General features: G+C 43.5%; 1 protein-coding gene across 1 annotated transcript; it reads left to right on the top strand.

Annotated features, from left to right (window-relative positions):
- The first annotated feature begins 11120 nt into the window (after positions 1-11120).
- Positions 11121-18208, top strand: prr35 (proline rich 35). The gene is made up of 4 exons (XM_010888807.3): positions 11121-11361; positions 12335-12385; positions 14977-16533; positions 16648-18208. Exons 3-4 carry the CDS (start codon positions 15140-15142, stop codon positions 17501-17503), a joined length of 2250 nt encoding a protein of 749 aa, XP_010887109.1. The 5' UTR covers positions 11121-11361; positions 12335-12385; positions 14977-15139; the 3' UTR covers positions 17504-18208.
- Positions 18209-18745: the final 537 nt, after the last annotated feature.

The following is an 18745-nucleotide window of genomic DNA, read 5'->3' as shown; positions in this document are numbered from 1 at the left end:
TTGGTTTGCCTAAAAAAAAATTACTAATGCTTATATAACAGATATCTGAATTAGTGAAATCTGTTATCTGTGGAGAAAGAGAGGGTATATGGTGAGAGTGAGCAAGAGAGGACAGTGTGGACAATGTGAGGGTGGAGATAGGAGCGTATTGTGATAGAGAGGTTGTGGGAAAAGATAGTAGTGCAGGGATAGAAAGAGAATCAGGACAGTGTGGAGAGAAACATAGAGAACACAGGCTGGGTAGAAGAACCTGACCTCCCTCCAGCTATAGCTTCTTGACTTGTTTATTTGCTGAAGGGGTGTGGGGCGAACATATGGTCTGCTAAAACATGGACTTTGTAGTTTGGAAGGCCACAGGACCCCAGGGGCTGGCGCCAAGTGAGCCGAGGGGTCATGGGTGATTGGGCCCTGTCTCCCTCCATTCCTCCCGCTTGGCCAGCCAGGGCCCGTGAACCGACTCTCCTCAGAGCCACAGCTAGAGCTTCAGCCTCCTCTCCATGCAAACTCCCAGAGGCCGCTGCTCCCCAGATGAGCCCCCACCCACACCACACCGCTGAGGGTCCCACCCAGGGATGGGGGCCGGTGGCTGCAGCCGTGCCACACACTGACACCATCCAGGCCTTTTGTTCCCAGGAGGGCGAGGTGGCATTGCTCTGAGCTCCAGGAGTGGAGGAGCACGGTGCTGTGTCCCCAAATGGTGCTAACAGACAGCGGCTGAGCCTGACAACCGTTTGTGGGCTACACCAGCGTAACCTGGTCATAGACATAAGACACACCTAACCAAAGTGATAGCAGCTTCTCTCAAGAGTATAATGGGATGCGACGACGGGAAGAGGAAATTTGGTGCACGTGTTTTCGGCAAGTATCTTTTGGACAAATCACGAAGTTACTGGTTTGAGTTTATAACAATTTCAGCAGGGGAGGGGACAATCGCCCTGTAGAATTGCCTGATACTTGCAGTTTGAGGTGGGTGGAACCTTTTGCCACCTTTCCTAACGACTCTCCCGCCAGAACGTAATGGTGCATCTCACGCAATTACACCACACTGTTGTTCTGGGTGTCCACAGGTATATAAGAATAAAACGCGTACAATGATTTTATTGAGTGCAGTCAGTATGTTTTGTCTGGAAGTAGGATTGGATGTCTTATTTTTATTGGATTTTAGTTCAATATCAACCCGGGGCCAGTGTTTCGGCTACTGGGCCTTTTCCATGGAACGCGGCTGAGGTAAAACTCAGTGACACAGACAAACCAGACACCATACAGTCATGCAGTCTACAGTCCCATGGACGTAAAGACACACACACACACTGCACCCTCCAGGTATGTGTGTTCACGGACAAACACATTCCCTGGGATCAAGGCGGTACTGTAATGTACTCACAAACCCTGCATGACGGCCATGCGCACACGCAACCTACATGTCAGTGACTGTACCGGCACACACACACACACACACCCTCTGGATCAGCGGTTTGACTGACAGGGGCTCTCATGCTTGGTGACAGGATCTGCTGCTTCCCTTCATTTCCACTTCCTCATCTCTCATCAGGTGACACCCCCCACAGGTGCCCATGCAACCAAGAACCCACCTCCTCAGGGTGTGGACAACGGGGCTGGGGGGGCCACTGCTAACCAGGGGGGTGGCGAGTGACACAGGGAGTTGAACCAAGACACCATGCACCAGCTGCTTCCTATCATGGCGTGACAACACAGGAGCCATGGGTGTCAGGGCCGTGTCACTGTGTCCCTGCTCTGTATCAGTGTCATAGGGAGTAATACATGAGCAAACAAGCTAACTGTGCCTGTTACGTCACGGCTGACTGACATGTGAACCAAAAACGGTATGCTAGTTGACGTCAACTCGTTCCTCACATGCCAACGGAGGGTTCGTGTAAAATGTGTTTATGTTGTATTTAAACTTACTGCGGAATAATAGAAGGGCATCAATATCTGGAGAGAAAATAAAATCAGTCGTAAATTCGGTCATCACTGCCCTTTGACATATGCCCTTTTCAGAGATTAACGAAGCCCACTTCAGAGGCAGCTTTTTAAAAGTTTGGAACATGTCCATCACTTGTCTGCCCTCCCTGGTATAATTGTGTGAGGGCAGACGAGTGGAAAACTGGAAATGTCTCAGTCCTCCTGCTCAATGCTCCCAGGGCTGTTCCCTCACTCCCTCTAAGGGCCTTTCACCTTTAAGAGGGACTGTCTGTCACTGTCACCACTGACTGGGCTGGATGCTAGGGTCCAATGGATCTCACTGAGCAGCTAGATGACTGATATGTTTCACAGAGCTTCCCCTGAGCATTCACAGGCATGGCAAATAGGAAATGTTTCAAGAGTCTTAAGGCAGTAAATTGTGTACATACTGCAATTTCTATCCAATCGCATCACAATAATGGTCATTTTGACCAGTTACAAGCAGTTTAGTATATACCCCCCTAGAACCAGTGGATTGATGTACAAAGCAAGCAACAGCATTTTAGTGGTAAACAACAACTTCTATTGGGTAAAATATCCAGGGTCAGGGGCCACTAAATGGTACAGTAGTGAAGCCTTGCAGTAAGCTGCATTATTGGGAGACCAGAGTTTCACACCTGCTCTCAGATTTGTCAAGGGGTCCAGCAAATGGCAGATCAATTTGCCAGCACTTTGAGTTGTTTGAGGGTTTCATATATTGCCTTGCCTCGTCGCACTCTATTAACACCAAGCAAATCCTCTTGGTTTGGGTGCGTGTGGGCTCAATCAAGGTAAAAGGCCAGAGGGTGCATTTCTTCCGGCTTGTAAGGATTCCTGTCTAGCCTTCCTGATTAAGAAAGCAGTGTCATAAAAGCCAGAATGACAAACGATGTTCTTTGGAAGAGGCACATTATCTTCACATTTACTGACCCAAGTCCGCTTGGACCTGCTGCGATGAAGCAGTGCCTTAATTATGAATTAGATATAATCAAATCGGAGAGAAAAAAATTGGGGGAAAGTTTAAATAAGATATGTAGGTTTTACTCAACACCTATCTTTATTTACCAGTAATTTATGGCCAGCGGTTGAAAAAGTTGAGCCAAAATTGTATACTATGTAATGTTTTGATAAACTGTTAGCAAAATAGATCTGATTTGTCAATACGCTAATAATAACAATCAGAATTGGGCTGGATCAAATAGGATAACATGGCCAATAATCATGCAAAAATCTTTCTCTCAAGAATCCTCATTAAAATATTGTCGCCCAATAGAGTGCAAATATTTTTGTAAAGACTGACCAAGTATATTATCATGTTTCCATAACTCCTATTAGTTTAGTAGCCTAGCAACCCTTATGATATCTGTGGGTCTAGCAGCAAAATATTTTTCATGTAATTTGTCCAATATTGAAACAACCAGTCATGAAGTTTGCATCTGATTGCAAATTACTTAAAAAAGTACATTTCCTCGCACATTTCACCTATAAAATAATGTCAACATCCACACAGTGACCATATGGAAACATGGTCACTGTCTGAATGCTGTTAAATAACTCACTGATATTTCTCACACACCAAACAACACAGAAAAACAATATAATGCTTGATTGCTATTCTTTCAGTCAGTTCATTTTCATGCTTCCTGTCTCCTCTTGCACTTGCTCGTTATTGTCTCCACACGTGAATGTGGTCTTTAGTAGTCACTTCACGAAAGTACAGCGTGTCTGCAGACAAAACATTCACTGATCACAGGGTAATAGGTTGGAGCAGCCAGCAAAAATGTATCTAAAATGTTTATCTCCTGGCCCGTGGAACATCAGGAACTCAGCCCTGACAAGGTCTCATTTCGACCCTATGTGCAGGAGCGCAGCTTCCGCCCAACTGACATATCTGAGATGACCAGTCGTTTCTTTCATTTAATGTACCAAACCGTTGACTCTGGCAAGTGTAATGTTTTCGCTACATCTCTGATCGATTCTGATTCATCTGCATCATGATGCCAGCTTGACTTGCATTGACAGTTCTTTGGTCCTTGCGTTTTCAAACCCTAGCAACTGACTCCAAATGCAAATACAAAACCTATAACGTAGACTAGACATTGAAAGCTCTCTTGTGCATGCACTAATGATGCAAACAAACACAGCTGACTAATAAGACATAGAGTATGAAACGTGCTGTTATTTCTAAATGGATCATCTCTTTTGAATGAAGATACCCTGAAATTAACGCTGAAATTAAGTCTGTACTCAAACGTAATCGTCATTGTTTACTTGAAAATCCCAATGGCTGAAGTACAAAGCCAAAACAACAAATCTTGTGTCACGCCTAAATACTTATGGACAGCAGTGCCACTACTGGAGCACATGTTACTAATGGAGTAGCAGAGTATAAAGGGTTGACCGTAAGTAGAGGGGGCATTTACCTAAAAGGAACTGATAGGTTGCTACCAATGAGACTGGTGTGATGTGTGTTGGGTGGTTCAATTAACTAGTGTAAAGGTCACAGAGATGATTGAATAGGCGCAGGTTGTGGATGGCAGAGGCTACTTTTGGAGGAGCATTTTTGAGGCAAACCTAAAGACTATGTCACCGCAGTCAAGGAATGACAGGATCATAATTTTAACAAACGTATATTTTGCAGCATGCGTAAAGGATGCTGTACTGCAGAACAAAAAATATTCTGGATTTAACTTTAGAGAGCAGGTGGGTGTTATGCAACAACTCAGGCTCGGTAGGAATCACATACATATGACCATTAGGCTTTACCACATAGTTATTATAGATTAAACTATTCCATGTTACTTACTGACTTTCTGTTAAAACTAATATATAAATCGTAAATTGTATTCTGAAATATTCCCATTTCCCAAAAATTTGGGACGATGCGTAAAATGCTAATATCTGCGCTTGCTTTTGCTGGTGTTGTTCAATGCATTTGATAAATAAACTTTGAACTTCTGGATATCCTTCGTTTGTATTGACTAGTCGAGTTCTGTCTGTTCACATATGACCATGCTGTATGCCTGCTCGTGGATCTTGAGTTAATTAAATTCTACCTGCTCTGCAATTGGGACAACACCTCTCAATTGCCATTGCCTCTCCCGAGTCGTGTTGTGGGACAATCAATGGAGCAACTTTGCCAACGAGACAAACAACATTTTTAAATCTTTTACCTGCACAGCATTGTGACCCATGTTCCCTTAGAAGAGGACTAAAGGCAAATGCAATTCCATCAAGTCACTCAGTTCAACCCATGGAGACAAGACAGATTGTAAGTAATACTTATGATTGCTATGTTATAATACCAAGTACAAATTACCTCCGGATATTCTCGGCAATACATCGCCATGTTCTTTGAGGTAAACAACACCACCTTAGTTTGGAGTGTTTTAGAGTAGTTTTCTGCTTGCAATGCAGCTTTGCAATACCTGTGCGTACCGTTTCCATTCATGAATTAGTAAAATGCTAATAACGATAATTACTGACTGAGATAGAGCTGAATAATTAATTGTTTAAAAAAAATGTGTCTGAAAGAAGAACTCAGGGTAAGTGGACTGTCACCAAAATATGATTTTTGGACAAACTATCCCTTTAAACCCTACATTCAATAGAAAATAGTACAAAGACAACACATCAAATGTGGAAACTGAGCTTTTTGATTGTTTATTGAAAAATATGTGCCCCCTTCGAATTTGATGCCAGCAGCACATTTCAAAAATGTTGGGACTGAGACACCAAAAGACTGGAAAAGTTGTGTAATGTTCAAAATCGAAACATGGTGTAATATCACACAATTAATTAGGCCAATTGGCAACAGGTCAGTAACATGATTGGTTATTAAAAGATAATTCCAGAGAGGAGTGAAATGTCATAATCTGCTGTCCTTAATATAATTAAAAGATTCAAAAAGATTCAGAGAATCCAGAGAAATCTCTATATGCAAGGGACAAGGCCGAAAACCAATATTGGATGGCTGTGATCTTTGGGCCCTCAGGCAGCACTGCATTAATAACAAGCACAATTATGTAGTGGACATCAATGCATGGGCTCAGGAACACTTCCAAAAACCATTGTCTGTGAACTCAGTACGTTGCTACATCCACAAATGTAAGTTAAAACTCTTCTATGCAAAGAAGAAACCATATATAAACAAGATCCAGAACTACTGCCGCATTCTCACTTAAGATGGACTGAGGCGAAATAAAAAACTGTCCTGTGGTCTGACTAATAAAAATTTTAAGATTACGTCTTTTTCAGGGAAGGCCTTGCTTATTTCAACTGGACAATGCCAAACCACATTCTGCACATATTACAACAGCATGTCTAGGTAGTAAAAAGAGACTGGGTGCTAAACTGGCCTGCCTGCAGTCCAGACCAGTCACCTAATTGAAAATGTTTGGCGCATTATGAAACAAAGAATGCAACAAAGTAGACTCCGAACTGCAAAGCAGCTGAAATCCTATATCAAGCAGAATGGGAATACATTTCACTTTCAAAACTACAGCAATAGGACTCCTCAGTTCCCAAACGCTTACAGTGTAGTTAAAAAATGAGGTGATGCAACACAGTGGTAAAGATGCTCCTGTCCCAAATTTTCTGAAACGTGTTGCTGCCATCAAATTCAAAATGGGTATGTATTTTTCCAAAAATAATAACATTTCTCAGTTTCATCATTTCATAGGTTGTCTTTGTAATATTTTCAATTAAATATAGGGATGATTTGCACATCATTGCATTCTGTTTTTATTAGCATTTTACACAGCGTCCCAACTTTTTTGGAAACAGGGTTATAACAAAGGAAGACACCACAGGCCTGTGCTCGCTGTGTTGGTTAAGCAGGGGAGGGACTGATGTTAGGAGCTGTTCTCCTTTGAAAACGACAGGAAGGAGGAGGGACGGGCTATTCAATAATTGATTGTGGCTGAGAGCGATATGAGTTTACTTAATGTGCCTGGCAGCGCAGGGCTTAGAGAGAAGCTGTTAGCTATTCCACCCCAGGCCCTAAACCCAGGCATTTGAAAATGGTAAAAAGCTTCAAAGACTAAACACTCACCTGGGCAAAAGACTCAGTCAGGCCATTCTTTAGTCTGCAACCATCACCTACTGTATCATCCACCCATCTATCCACCCGCAGTCCACCTTGGTAATGGGGAGGAGGGCTTCAGACTAACAATTTCTACTGAGTTTTTCAGTAGGTGGCACCAGCACATGATTTGGTCACATCCCCCAAAAAATATTTATAACAAAAACATGTTTTTTATATAGCACATTTCATACACAGGGCAATTCAAAGTGAATTACATTAGAAAAAGTGTATAAATAATGGCTTATTAGTTTATTTCTACAATGATTCAGTAATTTCAATTTACTTTATGTTTAGACTGCTGTCTTTACTTCTACAATAAAGCAATTAGCATTGTGGCGTATGTCTGTCTGCTACAAAAGAAAAATACTGTTATTTTCCCTGTACGCTAAGATGTTTATTTTATTTACAGAAACGACCCTACACTTTTGTAAATTCCATGTGCTTTGACATGCTAAATTTGACCAATAAGAACTAGTGATGGGAAGTTTATTTTTAATGACTTGGATCTTTGAGTCATTCAGTGAAAAAAACGAATATTTTGACTGATTTTGTTCATTTTAGTCAGTATTGCCCAGAGCACCCCATGACCCACTGCCGGCAAACAATAAACTGAAAACTCAAGTCACAATTTTACGTACAAGCCTCTCCTTCAGAATAGAAGGTTAATGCTGACCAGTTTTAGACTTGTAAATGTGTGGTTTAAATGAGGTACATTTATAACTACTAGGCATTCAAAGAGAATTTCTTAATGCATTTATAACTAATGTAGGTCTAGTTGCAGCTTCAATACAATTACACTGAAGTGTTTAGCTGCCTGTGAGGGTGAGCACATAGTTTGAGAACTGCAAAGTATTTCCAAAAATGTTGGAATTTTTCACTAACAGATGTCTGTGTCAGTATGTAGGAGGATGAGGCAAGTATGTAGGTTGATCTGGAGGACATTTTATAAATTGTCCGTTATAATGCCAATAACCCAAGCACATATTGTATCTTTACCATACTTTGGATAGAGGAAGCTTGTTTCTTTGTTGAGAAAGGTCTCTGATTTGAACTTTGTAAACCACATCCTTATAGCATCCTCACTTTATTCCATACTTTGGCATCATGTTGAAAATTCATTGCATAAGGCAGAAGCTACCCAGAAGAGGCTATTGTCACAGTTGGCATTAGGGGTGAATGAGAGTGTCGCAAACACGCAACTTGCGAAACAGACAAAGTTTCATTACAGATAAAAAAAAATTCACATTAGTGTTTGATCAAATCATTAAACTTGGAGAAACAAAAAAGGTTGTATTTAAAGGTTGCACTGATGTGGGCAATTAAAAATGTTACTTGAAAAGCTCAGAAAAAGGGTCACAAAACATGACCATTTAGTCCCAGTCTGGAGCCCTGGGGAGCGTGTGTGTGTTTCACGAATGTGTGTGTGTTTGCATGCGTGCGTACGTACGTGCACGTATGCATACGTGAATGTATGCGTGTGAGCGTGCTTGTGTATGTGTGTAAGCGTGTACATTTGGCAGGGGCAGCACAGCTGGATCTCCCCAGCAGCAGTGTTGTAGCAGCCCTAAGGTTCCTTTCTGTGCGTCGTAATAGAGTGCTCCTGTCAGCCTTCCCAGATGCCTCACTGTGAGCACCCTCACTACACCAGCACAACCCACTAAACACATCCAACCCTGGCACTGAAAAAAGTGCAATCTTAGAAGTCTCATCATATCTTTACAGGGTGGAAGTACACCAAACTTAAACCTAAAACCCTTGTTGAAACTAAACCCTGCTAGGGCTGCCAGCAGAACGACAAGACTAGATCTAATAATTCAGCATACAACAACACACTAGAGACACTGTCGGTGTCGTACCTTCAGCCTCGCTCCCTTTGGTGTAAACAAGCTGTGAGATAAAGAGGTTTAAAGCTAGGGGAGATCCTGTTACACCCGTCAAATTCCCACAGTGCTAGAACGTGCATGGATTTCCTGATACTGAGGCCTCGCACATAACGTGGGGAACTGACATCTCCTCCCGACTGTCTGCACTGTTGGAGGAGGAATTATTCTCTCTCTCTCTGTCCTCTCTCTCCCTTTCAAAAAACAGACGTAACCTCCTAAGTGGAAGCAAAAGCTCTCTCTCTACTTCTTCCTTGTTCACTGACTCCCTCTCTCTTTCTCCCTCTTCTCCATCTCAACCTCTCCTTCTCGTACTTCCTGATTTGCCAGACATCCTCTTTCCCCTGCTGTCACATTTTGTACAGATGGTTAGGCCCTATGGAGCACTCTGTCAGTCTCCATTTGCCCGGCGCAGTGTGACAGCGGGCCTGATGGTTCGTGAAGGGCCCCCGACTCCCCCAGACACACGGACACTGACATTTTCTCAAAGGGGCCCGCACACGCCTCCACACAGCCAGATACTGTAGGAGAAAAATTAAGAGAACCTGGAGTTGACCCGGAGCCAGCCACAGGCTAAGAGAGAAAGGGAGTGTGGGAGAAATAGAGTGAAAAGGAGATGGAGGTTTCGGAGAAAGAGAGAGCAGAGATGGGAGGTAAAGTCGCGAGGTGAAGGAGAAAGAGAAGTGGAGAGAGAGTGTGAGCTGTCAGATAGGACACACATCAGTCCTTGCCTTCAGATGTGATCTCACAGTTCAGGTCAGTAACCTATCCCGTGCCCCGGCGCCATTACACTAATCACTTCCCTGGGCGGCTGTGCCGAGTCGTGTAGCAATGAGACCGCCCGGCCACACAGGCAGTGTGTGTGTGTGTGTGGCCAAGCGGAACAGAAAGAGCCCCCGACCACCCTCAGACGCACTTCCACCTGACATGCCCGTTTACTCAGAGTCAATACAGCCACACACGCTGTCAAACTCAGTAGGTACGTACACATTTATTTTACATATAAACATAGGTTTTGATATTTTTTAATCAATTGTTTAATCAATAATGAGTAATTCTTCTTATTGAATTTGCCTCAGGGATTCAGAAATGTAGCGTTACAGTGTAATTTATTTTACACTGTAATGTTCCCGCATCAGTGGAGATATATATATAAATATATAAATATGAAAGGTGGTTTTGACAAGTACAATTGTCTGTTTGTAGCCTTCTGCAGGCTTCAGTGCACCAGCACATTTTCCAAGCTACCTCATGTGGAACAATCTGACACATAAACATCCATAGAACTCACAGACTGACAGCTATGTTTCCCTCTCCACATGGTTTCCCTTCTGTTATTTAGCTCCCTATTTATTTCACTTTTCTAACTGACAGCCATTTCGTTTGGGTTTTATATTTACTTTTGTCATTGACAAATATTAGAACTTTCAAACAATTTCTGGATGTTTGGCCTACCTTGATGATGAAATCTTTTGAACTGCAATGGAAAGAAAAACTTTGAATGTTATCCATTTGTATCGTTGATATGTCATATTAATTGAAATACTAAAATGGACACATTTAAAACATAAGATTATGCTGGGCTACATGTAATTTCGTTAGTCGCTCTTTATTTATGAATATAGGCTAATAGTTTTTACAAGCCAATATGTTGAAATATGCACGAGTGCGGCTAAACCATCCACTAAAAGGTATGTATGACTGAACTAACAAGAACAAACCAAACCGCAAACTTCTGCAGACTAGGCCTATTAGAAATCTTAACCAGGCCATACCTCTCATGTCGGCTATAATATGCATTTATTATTAATACATTGTGTCTCCACTTGGCAAAACATCCATTCTACATATTTAGTAGTTCAAAGAGATGTCCACGATTAGCAAGTTTGCACATTAGGCCTATCTTCACGCTGGCTAGCAGGTGCAACACAAAAAGACGGGGGAAAACACGACAATAAAATGGAACCTCTTCAGCATTTTATTCCAATTTGTATTGTAATGCGAGAGTCGAAACAGCTGAATCATTACGGACTAATGTACGTTTTGGCAGCGGTACCTACTTTGTAAAGACCTTTAAAACACCTCGTTCAAACAGGTTTAGAAGTCGAGCGTCACCAGGTCTCATGAAAACCAACAAGCACGTTGTACAGAATGATATCCTACCTAGAGTCTACCTCAAATTAAATGCTGTACCAACCTTTGCCAATACTGTTTAATTCGTTACTGTATCCTTGCTGCAAGGTATACAACACATGTGACGAGACCGGGGAAGGGAGGAGGGAGCTTCTGTATTGTAGCGCCCCAAGGCGATGCTTCTAGTCAATATATATCTCCCACACACTCGCTCTCGCGCTCCCATTTGAGCGGGATATGCGCTGTGTGCTTGGTCTTGCTGGACACAAAGAATTGACAGACACCACAGACCCACACCAGGTAAGAACACCTAATGTATTTCCGTGTTTTATATCCAATAAAGCCTAACACTGGGTTTTTAGATTATTTAGCTTCAAAGTTTTGGTCAGTGGTTGGTAGGCTAATTGAGATAATTGGTCCACAGACCATCGTCCATGGGAGACTAGGTTAGAACATAACTCAACGGTGATTTGACATTATTGGAATATGCATTAATATTTCAGGAGAAATATGTATAATATGCGATTACTATAGTATCTCATTAAAATATTATCCTTATTATGTTAAGGTTATTATCAACATTTCCCTCTCTACATTTCAGTCAAAAAAAAAAAATATCAAAATTTTGACAGTAATTCACTGGGGATGTGAAGTGTCATGGATATTTTTGTTAATTTCAAACTACAGCTTTATTTTAGGCCAAATTCTACATCAACAATTTCACAAGAGAATAGGATAAGCAATTTTGCCTAGAATAAAAACACTTTCATTTTGTGTGACTTGAATTCAATGTCTATCAAAGTCCAAATTAGGACTGAAGCCGAGGTATTTTTAAAAAGTTACTGAATTAATTATTGTATTTTATTTAAAATACACGAATAGAGGAATATATTGGTTATTGAATGTTTTGATATCATCAATTTGGATTCCTTCTGCAACTTAAAACAACTTTTCAATTATTTTATTGTCACCTCGAATGATTAATTAAATATAATTCTATAATACTTATAGTAGGTATTTAGGTAGGTATTTCATGTTTTATGAGGATTCTATTAGCAGCAGCCAAAGAAAAACGTTTTTCTGGAGTTTGAATCCAATTCAACACATGTATGTAAAAGTCCTAAAGACTGTACTTAAAAGTGTTGTTGAATATTGACAGCTTTTATTGAACATCAGTTATACAACATCACAGAGTTATCAAGTATGTTGCATGGTGATAATATATATAATTATAATAACATTAATTTTGAAATGGTTTCTTCCTCTCTTTCAGAAACGTTGTCTTTTTTCAAGTTGACAAGTTTGCCGCAAGCAACCATCTTAGGTAAGTCTTATCTTTTCTGAATTCAGAATGTTGTCTGTATTTAAAGGCAACATTTGTTCATATTAAATCTTGTAGTGGGTTAATAGAATTCAGCATGCTATCAAATGTGAATTTCTGTCCATAGCCAACAGAACAACACTTCATATTGGTGTCATTTAAAAATTCCCTCTTCCCCCAACCCATCCAAGGTTATTGGTTTTGGTTGTTATTGTACAAAACGTGTCAATGCTTTTAGTGAGGCGAGCCTTCTTAATTGAAACAATAAATGCCGAATCTGAAACGATTAGGCCTGTCCGATTACAAGCCCCTAAAAGCTTAAAACAAGACCGCAGAGTCACCAGCCTAGAGGGCATGGTGGCCACTAACTCTGTGTCCGACACAAAAAAATGTAAAGGGGAAAATGATTTTTATCGATTTGCTCCTAATAGCAGCTGTTAGGATCCATTATGAGCTCTGGGGCCAGGTTAGAGCCTCGGGGGTAGATGAGGGAGCCAATCACATGGTCCGATGCAAACAGACAAGTTCTGAGGAGCCAGTCAGAACACGGTTCTGTGAAAGGGCCTGCCACCCTGTGTTAGAGTGAGATGCAGATAATGTAGTGAAGTCCAGGTCATTTTCTGTTTCTCTGTCCTCAGAATGGGACAGCCATAATCGTCACATGAGGTGTGATAAGTGGAGTGATGGTTTATGAAATGTGTATTGTATTATTAAATCAGTCTTTACCAGGGATCTCAGAGAACAGAAAATAATGATTAACGTAATTAAGAGAAAATAATCAGGGGTGTGAAGCTGATTTTACTTTAGCCCCGGACTCCTAAACATCACACAGGCTTTCATCCCCGAACGACCCCAGGAGAAAGACAAATTAAAAGCCTCCCAGCAGGGTCTTTTCATTTGAAGAGCGACACTCTTTCGTTCGCACACTTGCTCTACCCACAGGGCTAACCCAGCGGCTTGGCTTACAGTGGAGAAATATTCTAAAGTTCTATTTTTCCCCTGAATTCTATTAATCTTTTTGTGTTTTTAAAGTTTCATTAAATAAAAGTTATTCTTTTCTGGAAGTAAAAAGCATTGCTTCGTTGAGAGAATTAGGCAGTAGTTCATTGTAAAAAAAATTTTTTTATGACTGACTGAATGCTGCATTTAATAATGGCATTTAAATCAGCTGCATCAGATCCTAGGGTAGGTCAAGTGTGTAAAACTTGATTTAGATTTGTAATGTTGAATTAATTTGACATTTAATCTGCATGGTTCAATTAATGTGTTTACCTTTAGGGGATGTAAACCACCTTTATTATAGATGGATGAGGGGTCAAATGTGTTGTCAATTGTCATATCCCACATCATTTTCAAAATATAGAGGACATAAGTGAAAAGAAATGTAGTCATTTCTTGATGACATTTTTGACAGTTTCTTTTAAGAGTGTCAAATATGTATGATTTCTTCAAACTAAAAGCCTTTCTACAAAATATTGGAATGTGCCATATTTAGTGCTCTGATGTATTGAAAAGACAAATTCCTTATAATGTCATACAGAAGTCAGTAATTTACTCCAAATACCCAAAGCAGAAAAATACATTAAATAAATGAGCTTTGGTTATCTTTGGGATTTATTAAAAAAGTAGAACCCAAAGCATCACATTTCTTACCATGTCACTTCCCCAGTAAAGTCCAGCTGTACTAGAGCAATCGGAAACTTCCTGAACACCACCCCAACTCCCAAAGCCAAGAAATCGAGAGTGGAGACAGAAGCGGGTGAGAGGAGAGATGTTAAACTTGGTGTTATGCTGCCTGACCCAGATCCCAGCCCTGGCACTAACAATGCCCTATGGGCGTGACACCAGGCTCTCATTAAGAAACCAGGCCCATGCCCCATCTTCCCCTCCGCCCTGTGCAACCCTAACCACGGCCCACTGCGCCGCTAGCTGGCCTTCAGGGGCCCAGCCCAAAGCGCATGTAGCCAGGTCAGGGCCATGCGTGGGAGCCCGCTGCACAGGTGCCATGCCCCACGGGGCTGCCTGTTTCCCCCCAGCTCTGGGCCCTACTAGCGCCTGGTGCTGCACTGGAAATAATGAGTAGTGGCAGGTACAGTGAGAACAGGGGAGTGGGGGCCTCCCCACAGTTAGAGTTGTGGCAACTCAGCTTAGCAGCTCAGGCAGAGAACACATGACAACTCTTAGAGATACACGTATGCTGATACCTAGCCCCCCCCCGTCCCACCCACGCATATTCACATCCACGCATCTGTGTAGGATGGCGGCTTCGTACACCGATGCAGCCAGACTCAGGGAAACATTAGGGGATATTCAGTCACCATGCGATCGGCACAGAAACTCCTGCACTCTCATTCCGTTCTGCTTTCTCTTTTCGGGACTTGGTTAAAAATTTAGACTGACTTCTAATATAATATGCATGACAAGGTTCTATCATTTTATTATAAACTGCATGGTTTCAATCCTAAATGCTGACTTAGATGTGATGTATTGGCCACATACCACACCCCACTCATGCCTTATTTTTTAATTATGACTTCATGGAAACATGTAATTTTCATGTCATAATAAAAGAACAAATATCTTGCGTTCTACAGCTTGAAGAAACTCGAAGAATCTTCATTAACGAATATAGAAATGTACTAAATCCAGCCAGGAGAGGACCAAGCGACTGCATCTCTATAGCCCCATCTCTCCAAGACCTCCACACACGTTCTCCTCAGAATACCCTGCACTGTGAGGAATAAATAACTCCCCATCATGTCCAAGGAGGACCACGCGTGCAAGGTGACCTCCGTGTGCAAACACAAGGAGCGCAAGCCCAAGAAGCCCCACTACATCCCGCGGCCGTGGGGCAAACCTTACAACTATAAGTGCTTCCAGTGCCCCTTCACATGCATGGAGAAGTCCCATCTGTACAACCACATGAAGTACAGCCTGTGCAAGAACTCCCTGTCTCTGCTCATCGAGTCCGACTGGCCCTATAAGAAGGGCAACTTGCTGCACCCAGACCAGCTCCGGCCACTTCAGCAGGCACACTGCCTCCGGACCGCAGCCGGGAAAGAGGAGCCCGGGCCAGCCTCGGGGACCGAGGAGAGGCCCCGTCAACGGTGTGCGGTGGAGGAGGAAGGAGACGAAAGGCAGAGCCTCGGAGGGGAGGAGGACGAGGAGGAGGAGAGCAGACAGGGAGAGGGGGCCAGAGAAAGCTCCAAAAGCAGGGAGTCATCAGAAAGGGCGACCAAGAGAACCAGTAAACGTCCCGAGACGGATCTGCTAATGGCCGATATGTTCTCCCTGGAGGACCAGCTTCTCCGGGCCCGATCGGTGGAAGTGGAAGCCCAACTGAAGCACTATAAGCTGCCTAAGACATGCCTGACGGCCCCTGGGCTGCTGTCGGAACAGTGGCGCCTGCTGGCCAACAACAATAACAAGGCCAAGGCAGAGGGCACCCAGCCCAGAGTGGGCAGCACAATCCCCTGCTACCCTCCTCCACCTGGCCTGGTGGACTACCAGGACCCCACAGCACTCAACCTGTCTGTCCTTGGGGTTGGTTACCCCCTGAGCCCCAGCCTCTTCTCCTATATGAACTCAATGAACGCGATCCCCACCGTCGGCACTAATGTAAACGGGGCAACTCACGCGCAACTCGCCCAGCTGCCTTTCCTGGCATCGGCCGCTCAGCTCATGCACCCGGCGTCCAGTGCACATCACCCGGCCAACCGCAGCCTCCTACCGCCCCAGTTCTACTACCCCTTCCTCTGTGAACATGCCTTCGGAGCATCATCGGCTCATAGCGACTTCAACAAGGGGCTGAAGACCTCAGAGAGCAGCCTGGAGCCCAATCCCAGCTACCAGCCGAAAGTCAACCTGTGGAAGGTGCCTGCTCTAAGGCCAGGTGCCACCTCTCCTGCCGGCTGGGTGTCCCAGCAGCGAGAATCACCAGACCCGTCTAACAGGGCAGGGGACAAGCTCCAGCCAGCAGCCAAGGATGGGAAACCAAGCTGGGGCCTCAAAAGAACCGGGGCCCCCTTGGGGAACCACAAGTCCCCTCCGGAGAAGAAGCCAGCCCTTGGGTTTACCCTTGACCTCCTCAAGAACATTCAGAACACCACCCCCATCTCCATGGCAACCGAAAAGCTTCTCCTTCACAGCAGGTAATAATATTAGCTACTACTGTTTAGCAACATTTTTATAACTCCATACTCATATTTCACTCTGGTATCTAGAGGTTTCTGCAAAAACCAATCTTCTCTGTGCTTTCTCCGTAGTTTTACGAATGCTCAGTCACAGTCCCATCTGGCAGAGCAGTGGTACACCGATTCCCCCGCCAGCCCAGTCAGTCAGTCGCCTTCTCCTACACGCTGCGGGAGACCCAGCAGCAGGGACTCCGGCACTGGCCGAGGGATAGAGGACGCGTCCCCAGAACCAGAATCAGCCACTGCCCTCCTCAGCCACCTCTCCAAGGCCCTGCAGGAGTACCAGGAGGCTGAACGCAAGATCTCCCACCTGGAGAAAGAGGACCTCCCAGCTCAGGGACACCTATGGGAACACCTGAACAAGATCCGCAGCGAGCTCTCCCACATCCACCATGCACTGGAGAGGACGGCCCGGCAGAGCGAAGGACCCCTGGACCTCTCGGTCAAGAAGGAACAAACCGGAGTGACCGAAGTGGTCGCAACCGGCGACCACGGCCTCCCGGGAGCCTCCCTTAAAGACGACCTCACCACGGAGACAGAGGAGGAGGAGGAGGAGGAGGAGGAGAGGGACGAAGAGGAGGAGGAAAACGAGAGGAGGAAGGAGGAGATGAAGGCTTCGTTGGAGAGTCGCAAGCAGTCATTGGACGTGCTGATCAAGATGAGCCAGGCGGGGGTGCAGATAGTAAAGTCGGAGGTCCTATCACCAGGGGGGTTGGGGTTCAGATCCAGCCAGGCGGAGGGACTCTGGCCGGGAAGAACCACCAAATGTGAGGCCGACTCCAGCGTGCTGCTTTGCCCCGATGGACGGCCTATCACAGTCTTCAATGACTTCCACATGTCCTCCAAAAACTCCAAAAGGCCCGTGCCCATCCAGCGACTAGGGGAGACACAATGTCCATCCAGCCCGCCGATGGCAACAGACTCCTAAACCTCGTGATACTTGATCTCCCTGCTTGCCGCATTCCTGTAAGCCCTGTGGTAGCAACACAGAAGCACTACTTCCTTTTGTTTGTGCACTGCGTGTTCGTCTGGACACACGGGGCTGGTTTTGCTGACACAGATTACATTTAGGCTAGGACTACGAAATCTGCGTCAATGGAGAACTCTTGTTTTGTTCCTAGCCTAGGCTTGATCTTTGTGTGTGAAAAGCTGTCTCCGTGTGTCCTGATGATCACTCTCCACTCACCACTAACGTCATCTTACAGCACCACCCCCCTATCCGCACAATGACCACAGAGCTTAGCACCTTAAATGAATGAAGTGGAGACCGAAGAGAACTGACAAATGCACTAAAGACTAGTCCCCTCCAACATTTCTCCCCTTTAAAATGTTGATACAAGATTATCAAGGGGGGGGGGGGGTATTCTAATGGTCAATAGGGTTGGTTAAAAGACTTGCACATAAAAGAAAGACACAGAACACATGAATATGAAAATAATGTTTTATGTTTCTCTGGTGTGAATCCTCTTAGAATTCTGTCACAAGTTGAGACAATCCCTTGAACTGATGTGTATATATTGTAATTTATTGGATTGATGTACTCAAAATGAATTAATAAGTAAATGTTATGTTTTATATTGTTGGATGGTCTCATTGTGTCTGATTTAACCATTGCACTCCACATTTGTATAAAATGCACTTCAATGTGTTTGAATAAACAAAGAGATTGTGTACTAAAAGTTGTTGTAGACTTTTGCTCTTTTACTTTGTGTCGAGGCTTCCAAGTGAATGAGAGTACAAAAGCACTACTAAGGATGTAATATCAAAAGCAGACAGCATAGCAGTTAGAGCAAGTAAAACAAAGGTTTCTAAAACTAATCCTGTAGACAACAATGTGAAAAATGTATTTTGTGTCATTGAGGAAGACAAGGACAGAAAGCTACACTTAATAAGAGTGCTTACTTAATAACCAAAATGTACATGTACAAATACATTTCTATACATAAACTATATTTTCTAGTTTTTATTGGTAGGTCCCAGCAGGACTATACTGCCGTATTAAAGAAGCAGTCAAGGGTCACAGGTTATTTAGATCGGGGGTAAGTAAAACATTTCGGTTAATGGGCCACATTGGAATTTTAAAATCAAATTGAGGGTTGCCCATTTGTATGATTTATTTATCTGAAAATGTATCCCCCTTAAATAATATTTGATAGGTGGTCCAGGGACA

Source organism: Esox lucius, chromosome 5 (genome assembly GCF_011004845.1).
Source record: "Esox lucius isolate fEsoLuc1 chromosome 5, fEsoLuc1.pri, whole genome shotgun sequence".
In the NCBI taxonomy this organism is placed as follows: Eukaryota; Metazoa; Chordata; class Actinopteri; order Esociformes; family Esocidae; genus Esox; species Esox lucius.
Note: the sequence above shows the minus strand (reverse complement) of the source record. Positions and strands in the feature narration are given on the sequence as shown.

Bases quoted from the DNA above. Each gene is read 5' to 3' on its own strand.
- prr35 (XM_010888807.3), top strand. From the start codon at position 15,140: ATGTCCAAGGAGGACCACGCGTGCAAGGTGACCTCCGTGTGCAAACAC. The intron at 16,534-16,647 runs GTAATAATATTA...CTTTCTCCGTAG, and splicing joins AAGCTTCTCCTTCACAGCAG to TTTTACGAATGCTCAGTCAC.